Below are 8,563 nucleotides of genomic sequence, written 5' to 3' on the forward strand. Positions count from 1 at the left end.
ATGAAGCAACAGAAAAGAACAATCAACATCCTCTTTTATTGCAGGAGAATACTGCGGAGTTTAATGGAAGTGTCCTAATTTTGAGACACAAACACTTTAAAATGTATGTTCGATTCCAGTGATGGAACATTTTAGTTCACCGTGAGGAGAAAAACGTTCCACTTAGTCTTTAAGGAGGGCTGATGTGACTTAGTATTCAAGTTTTTGGGGGGATTTTGGCAACTTTACAATCGCTGGATATCTCAAAGTCTGATCGAGTCGCCAACTGGTCAGGGATCCGCCAAAGAAGGGGAGCAGATACTCCTCTCCTTATTCTCCCTCTTCTCCTCTGAACCCAGTTCAATGATGCATCTATTTGTCTGTAGTTGGCACACAAATAGCTAATGGTTATCAGAATATACATACACACAGGCTTTTCAGTATATGCAACCATGTAGGCCCTGCCGAACCACAGTAAGAGCAGGCGGATACATGTTTTTCGCTGTTGAAAAATAATCCTCGCTTCCCACGCAACCTAATCCATCCGCTCTCTCACAATGCCTTTCCTTCACTTCCTTGTTCTTTCAAGCACAAACACAACGTGGGCCGCTTGAATCGTGTCACCCCTTGCGTGACCCCTCCCCCCCCCACCCCGTCACCGATCGCACCACAATGACTGCGAGACTCCAAATTACAAGCCCGGAGGTTGTGCGGCGATCTGACGACATCAGAAGTCGTGCAGCGTGGCCGAGACTTTACCAGAAGAAACTCAAGTTTGACTGGCGCAACGCTGAGATTTAATCTCTCTGGAGTCGAGATTTCAATGTGGATGTATGACTCACATTACAGTGGAAGGCAAGCTACTAAGGCAAGCTACTACAAGGAGTTTTTAACTTACAAGGAGTTTTTTACTTATCATACATAAGCAAATGAGACCATCAGTGAGAAGATTAACTATTTATATTCAGTTTCTTCTTAACGCCTGACACTTTTTAACTTCAAGAATCGGAATGATACAGGGCCTAACTCGCTGTGTGGTATTGTGAAAACTACAGCTCCATATTTGTATTTTTTCCATGGTGTCAGTAATGATGATGAGAGTGTTTTTCGCCCCCAGATGACGGTGAAGAAGACCCTGTCGGAGTTCAGGCGCACTCACCACGACAACTGGCAGGAGCACCGGCAGTGCTTCACCGACGACCAGCTGCTGGTGCTCACGGACCTGCTGGTGTCGCCCTGTTACTACGCCTAGACGGCGAGCTGCCTTTGCCAGGTCCTCCGCAGACTGACTGACCAGAACCTTAGAGAGTAATTACACCTTGTGAGTGTGTTGGGAACACAGGTCCTCCGTGCAGCCTGTTTAAAACGACGTCTGATGTTGTTGCAGCAGCCCTGCCTCTGGAGCCTCCCCATGCCAATGTTGGCCTTCAGTAAACCCAGTAGGAAAGCAGTCCTGGGCAGAACGGTTTCAAATATTTATCTTACTTGGCGTGTTTGTTTTTGCCCTCGCCAAGCAGCTCAACAGCCCCAAAGGTGGCCACTTTACTTTAGAGACAACAACCTTTCACTGCATTTATTTGTTTTTTTGCTTGTTGTCGTAGATGTTCAGCCTCGTGATTTTTCCTGCCAGAAATCTATTTACTAAATACATATATATTATAATATTATGATATTATAATGTTAATTGTATTGTATTTATATATGGTATTAAAACACATGTGATATGTAGAATTTATCTTTCAAAAAATGTAATTAATAGTGTGAAACACTATAAAATCTAATGATATTTCTACAGTTATAATGTAAACCAGCACTTCATGTAACATAATAATGTTTCTAACACTAACACAATATGATATAATATAGAAGACATGTGACTCAAGTCATTTGGTCCGAATCATTTTTTTTCTTTACCTGCACTATCCGCGCTTTATAAGGAGAAAAGGCGAGGTATTAGTTCCTGCCAGTGTCGTAGTCAAGACCACCTAAACCGAGACCAAGTCATGACCAAGACCAGAGTGTATCGAGACCGCAACAGGTCTGAAAGGTTTACGTTCGTATGAAATAACACCCAGAGAACACAAATGAAAATCCCTCTTAACTCACCTGCTCCATCAGCGTGTGTACTACGTGTGTGATCGAAAAGCGTTGAAGAAGGGGAATTTCATGTGTCGGGGGTTTCATTTTGTTTTCTGTGAGCAATCTGATACAAGTACGAAGGAGCTGAATTCAACTTCCGCCATCTTCATTTATCACTCCTCGTGTTTTCCCATCGATCCAACACGATACGATGTTTGTGCAAGCGTCTCTGCAGGTCTTGAATAGTCTTGGAAATCGAAGGTCAGAAACTGAGACAAGATCGACACCAACGAAGACCGACTTTCAAGTACTTCAACATTAGTACCTCCTTAATAGTGCTATTACTAGCCAGATTATTTAGCCTGTTCAAAAAGTACAATGAATCCAATCTGTATTATAATTACTGATTATCAATCAGTTAGACAAATGTAATCGAGGAAAAAAATCCCCTATCATGACTTTCCAACAGGTAAATATTAGAGGAAAAAAACAAAAAAAAACTCAAGTCAAGACAAAAAAAAAAGTCAAGTCTTTAAAGGAGCAATATGTAAGACCTGTCAAAGTCACTAGCTCCTGCTAACTGTAGCTGCTCGCAGGCTGGGGCTAGCTGGTTAGCATGCTTACTTCAGTAGATATCTCTGCAGCACAATACGTAGGAATGTCAAAACTGCTATTGATTCACATTCTGTTAATTACTTTTGTCGATTTTTAAATGTTTTCAGCTAAAATTCGTACGTATTACCTCTTTAACGTCAAAGTCCAAGTTGAGTCTCAAGTAATTTTATCTTGCAAGTCATCAAAACAGCGACTCCAGTCCACCTGTCTGATATATAACACTTGAAATTTATATGAATATTGTTATTGATATGATTGTTATAACGCATATGATAAAATGTATAACACGCTGTAATATAATTTGATCATGTTCCTGTACAGCTCACTTTGATAGCTCGACACTGAGATTTTGACTGTCGATTCCTGTTGATTAAAGTCACTGCATCGTTTCTAAAGGGAGATGTGTTTATTTAAGCGTGTGTGGCATGTTGTGTGTTGTGCTCGGTTTGACTGATCATGTGGAAAAAAAAAGCCTGCATGTATCTGCATACATCTATTTCAGATATCAGATTATGCTCAGAGCTCAAATCCATCAGATGTGTCGGTCTAGAGTCAGATGTTTCAGTTATACAGATGCTGCCACAAGCACCGGTACATGGATGCACCGTGTATCTGTGCATGTTAAAGGAAGACATTCACAGATAGAGCTGTCACCATTTTTACCCCGCATTATTTTTCTGATGCCGTGCTGTCGACTTTGATATGTTCACCGTGCTGAGACACATGCTGGCAGACTGACAAGAGGAAGCGGAGCTGGTAGGTACAGTCAGATAAACAAGTCTGGTCCCTGAAGGGGTAGTGTGATTACAGTAAGAGGACTGTGATACCTGCTCTGAAATCTGGTTTTCTTATCAGGAAAAATGGATGGAGGGTATTTACCAAAGCTGCATTATCTGCTCAGACAACCAACAGCGGAAAGAATTATAATAATGTCTTCTGAAAATATATCTCTGGGCATGACTGATGATGCCCCTGAATGTAAGATACAAGTTTAGTTTTTTCTGATATTTAGCACGTATGTTCACCATCTTCACTGTAGTTTTCCCGTGTTGGCATGCTAGCATCTGCTAATTGGCATGTAGAACAAAGTACCGATGATGACGCTTTAGGGAAAAAAATTTAAAATGTTCAATATTCATATGTGTGTTGTAATTGAACCGCACAAAACTGAGAATTGCTGTGTTTCATTACCGTAAAATGAGCCTTTTATGCATACAGGAAGAGCCGCTTCTTTTCACAAAAGTCCACTTTGTTGCGCGCCCATGTGTCTACGGTAGCCCAGAAGGGACAAACCAAACAATGACTCTAGAGAGGGCCTTTCGTGCTGTTACGGCCACCATAGGTTCTTCTACATGCCTGGAATAGGGTGAGTGGAGTGGAGGGGTATTGAGGTATTGTTCAGTCTCAACCCTAGATGCCACTACATCCTAAAAGAATGTCTGGACAATCTGGTAGATGTACAGTCGTGATATATCACTGGATAACTGAAAACTTTCCTGGGGGAGCCAGAGATTAAGTTACAGAGGTAACTGTATTTTATGCAAATCTATTAAATGGTTGTAGAGATTTGGATCAGGGCGAAAATGCAGAATCGACTACTAGTAACTGCTAGCGTAGCCAAAACAAGTGAGAAATGTGAACCATGTAAACGAGATACCTGTATGTTATTTATTAGCAAAGGTGACGCCATCCTAACCTCATCAAACCCCCCTCTGAGTTTCACTCTTACAGGCCCTGAAAAACAAAATGTCTCCATCAGGAGTTGGTGTTGATAAAGACAATGTCACATCCACACACCAATCAGGATTTAGAATCAAATGTTGTTCACTAATATCAACTGCAAACTCAATGTTCATCTTACAGTATCTGCTCCAACTGCGCCCACGCAATCCCGGTGAGGCAAATTTTTAAGCATTACATTACATTTTTTTTTGCTCTAAGTGCTGCATATTTAGTCATGAATATTTCATGTTATACAGGAATAATCAATATTTGAAAACAACTTTTCAGGGGCTTCACAAGTGCCAAAACTGGTCTGAGTTCCAACTTTTTAACAATTTGATCAAACTGGAAATGTTGCGTGGGCCCTACACTTCACCTCAGCTGTGAGAGCAGTGCTCACACTTCAACCATGTTTTAACATTGATGGAAAAACAGACCACACTCCTCTGTGAATGCAGATGTATTCAGTCAGAATAAATTGTTTATTCGTTTAAACATTCTTATTTTGTGCTGCTGAATGTTGAACAGGCGGTAAATCTTAGTTTATCCAAAAGCAGCTTCTCAGAATATTAGTTTAGATTAAATTAGTTTAGATTCCAGTGACAGTTCGTTTATGTATTTGTCATTTTGTTCAGATTTTGAAGCAGCTTTAAATACATATAATACGTAGTGTAATGTGTTTCTTATCATGTGACACTAACGGATAAAAACAGACCATGTCGACGTATTCTCTGCACTAGACAATTATCCTGATTGGCCGCAAGTGAAGCTTAAACCCTGAGATAATTACACAAATCCATCCTGGTATATATCATCGATCAAGTCTTGTTATCTGATTACAATCAACCCGTTTGAGTGTGTGAGTGTTTGTGCCCATTCTGCAGTCTTTCCTTCACTAAAGTTTCTAGAGAGAACAGGTGTGTGTCAGAGTCCTCAGGCAGAATCGTCCTTACAGCATCAGCCAGCTCAAACAGGTACTCTGTGTTCTGCCCGCTCTGACCGGTGGAGTTGACGATCTGGTTGGCTATCTCCTCCAGAGGGGCGGGGCCGAGGTAGTCCGGATTGTCGTGAGAGCCGATGTAGAGCAGCGTCTGGTTGGGCGGGGGGGCGAGTGGTGGACGGGGGTAAAAGGTCACCGTGATGGCCTGGTAACCACCTTTTTCTCGGTAGTCGAGGTAGGTCTTCACTTCCTGCTCCCGGCCCGTCGGCAGCTTGTAGGCGACGCCCCAAACGCACCCCTGAGACGAACAAGTGACAGAAGGAAAACAGGTAGTCGGTGTTGTAAAAAATACCACTCTAAAGTACTCCACTATAGTTCTTCAACACTGGAAAAACTGTCAAACATCACTTGCCTTGCAGTTCCCTCAGTTGCATTATGAGTTTATTAGCCTCTTAATTACACCCAATAATACAATTAAGTAACGAGGGGGGTGAATTATGACCCTCAGGTGCTGATAATCTGTCGTTAACATGTCAATAAAATGTGATTTTTGTTTGCCTCTGTTCTAAGCACAATATGTCTTCAAATAAGAACGTCGCATTCCCAGCTACTCGTCAAATTTAATTAATCTCATAAAGATAAGACACTGACATCTTCCTGATGAGTTAGGTGTTCAAATAAGAAGGTGAATAAAGTGTGTACACCTTATTTCAGCACACCCGACTGTTGAAATGTATCTATCGTCTTCTGTATATAAAACATACATATACTGATACATTTATTTTTTTGATAAGAAAATTTACAACAATCCAAAACTCTTCCAGTCCCACTGAATTTTCTGCTATTGTCTGCATCATGTTATTGTAAACTGAATAAACTGGGACATCAACAAGACGTCACCTTGGGCTCGAGGAAAGTAGGTTAGCCAGTTTTCACCATTTTCTGCCATTTTATAGATGAAAGTAATAGACGTTAAAAGTAAATGGCAAAGCAAAAGACAATTAGGTTAATCGTGAGTTGCAGCGCCATTACAAAGTAATGATTGGTAACCTGAGGACATGTCTTACCTCAGGATCCTCTACCAGTGTCACGACGCGGCCGGGCTGTAAAAGACACAGACAGAACGAACAAATACGGTTTACCTTTATTGTGCACTTGACACATGAACCAATGACACATTTCAATGTAATTACTTAACACATCCTTTAAATGATCGGAAACAGGAATGTTTTTCGTCAGTTAAATGACAGCATTTACAAAGAGAAGTCGCAGCAACCTCGACTGTTTAAAAAACTAAAGATACCAAGTGATATTGTTCAGAGTGCTTGACAAACTAAAACAAAATGTTGTGAAATCAAATTAAAACCGTAGGCTAATTGTTTTTCATTTAAGGTGCAATTAACTTCTCTTCTGGCGCACCTAAACCAAAAAAAAGATGGTTCAGCATCAGTGTAAAGACTGGAATAACCTGAATGGCAATGTTGTTTGTATAACCACGTACTACTTTTTGATAGACACTGTTAATGAGTGCCTGTGTTCTGTTAAAATAAATATCAGGAGATTAACAAGAACTTTCCATTGACTTAAAGGTGCACTCTGTACTTTTGGGAAAGAATGTTTAACCAGATGTGAATGATCTTCACTGACTGCTTTATTTATTTTTTTATGCTTAAACAAACTAAATAACTAAACTCTCTTTGTTTTCATAATTGAATAAACTGAATAAACAAACTGACCTTAAATGACAACATAATTTCATACTGCTTTAATTTGTTTATACAGGGTGGACCCTGCCAACTTTCTAGCTTTAAACGGTGTTCTTGGGACCTTATTTTCCTGAGAACAGCTTGTCTACTTGGTCATGGAAAAATTAAATACTTCTTAGTTTAATATTGTTAACATCAAAATTGTTAGTTTGAATGTCCTCTGCAAAAACCACAAAGTGCCCCTTCAAGATTTCCCCTCACTCAGTGGCTGAGTACAACCCAGAAAAAGCAACATCAGATAAAAATGACACACATGAACTTGACTGAGTAAACTGAATAAACAAACTGACCTTACAGGACAGACCAATTCCACACTGTTTTACTTTGTTGACATGTGGCGGACCCTGCCACCTTTCTAGCTTCAAACAGGGTTCTGGTGACCTTATTTCCCAGCTTGTTTATTCACTTATGGAAAAGATTAACAGTTCAGAGTTCGTATCATCACCTCATTAATATTGTGAATATTAAAATTCAGTGTCTTCTCCAAAACTACACAGTGTCCCTTTAAACCATTACATGACACATTTTACATGACAACCCTGCTCGCGCCGGTGTCTCATGGCAACATTGCATCAGTTATGAGTATTGTGAGAAACTAGCTAGCTTATAGTTGGGTCCATAAAGCCGGTAACGTGTACCCACCTTGCCCGGTACTCCGCGGTGGTCGGTACTTCCCTGCCAGAACCGACGACTGAAGCCTTTAATGTAGCCTATTCGCTTTTCCTCATATGGAAAATCCACTTTCCATATCAGGGACCCGTAGCCGAACACCCACATGATAAGACGTTAAGCTAAGGGCACCGTGACGACACAAGGACGGTTGGAGCTGGACTGACTGGGTTCAGTCTGACAGGTAGCTTTTTTTTACAACGACAGTCGTGACATTGTAATGACCGGTGTGTAGAAACACCTTTCAGTGTCGGTACCTAATATAGCCCGTTCGGATGAAGGTTCTGCCCCGAGGAGATATTGTCAAATCATCCAGATTACGGAAATATGGCTACTTCCGCTTAACAATTTTCAGAATAAACCGCAATTGCCAAACACATGGCGCATATTTTGATAACTTTAGCTATTTCGAGGGGTTTTAGACATTCAATCACTATATAAAATATCCTTTTCAAGATATTTTAATTTAAGAGTTTATTTCCTATGACCATACGCATGCCTTTAACACCTCACTGCTTTTATTTTGAAAGCAAGACGCCAATCCGGGTGTTTTGAGGTTTTTTAAATCTAGTTAATTAAAAATGGTCAGAGCAAGATTTCAAACTGGCATCCATGAAGGAGGAGTGACATTTCATTTTATCAAAGTAATATTTTAACACTGATCTTTATTTCTATCAGAGTAAGACTGTCGGGTACTTTATACAACACTGGTTGTATATAGTTGTTGTTTTTTTTTTTTGTCTACAATATGTTTACCTCTTTAAATTTCTGTTAAAGCTAGAAATATTCAAAC

The 8,563-nt window shown here is 40.3% G+C and overlaps 2 protein-coding genes across 2 annotated transcripts in view; one reads left to right on the top strand and one right to left on the bottom strand.

The window, feature by feature from the left end:
• The window catches only part of LOC115571531 (proteasome activator complex subunit 4B-like), a 57,471-nt gene extending 54,403 nt beyond the window's left edge, over window positions 1-3,068 (top strand). The window contains exon 66 of the mRNA XM_030400975.1: window positions 1,097-3,068. Coding sequence (XP_030256835.1) covers window positions 1,097-1,231 — 135 coding nt within the window. The 3' untranslated portion in view covers window positions 1,232-3,068. The remainder of the gene's footprint in view (window positions 1-1,096) is intronic.
• Window positions 3,069-4,327: 1,259 nt separating this feature from the next.
• On the bottom strand, window positions 4,328-8,107 carry chac2 (ChaC, cation transport regulator homolog 2 (E. coli)). Its single transcript, XM_030399168.1, has 3 exons — window positions 7,744-8,107; window positions 6,403-6,438; window positions 4,328-5,633 (listed from the first exon to the last, which is right to left on the bottom strand). Exons 1-3 carry the CDS (start codon window positions 7,876-7,878, stop codon window positions 5,238-5,240), a joined length of 567 nt encoding a protein of 188 aa, XP_030255028.1. The 5' UTR covers window positions 7,879-8,107; the 3' UTR covers window positions 4,328-5,237.
• Window positions 8,108-8,563: the final 456 nt, after the last annotated feature.

This window comes from Sparus aurata, chromosome 20, assembly GCF_900880675.1.
Source record: "Sparus aurata chromosome 20, fSpaAur1.1, whole genome shotgun sequence".
NCBI classification, from domain to species: Eukaryota; Metazoa; Chordata; class Actinopteri; order Spariformes; family Sparidae; genus Sparus; species Sparus aurata.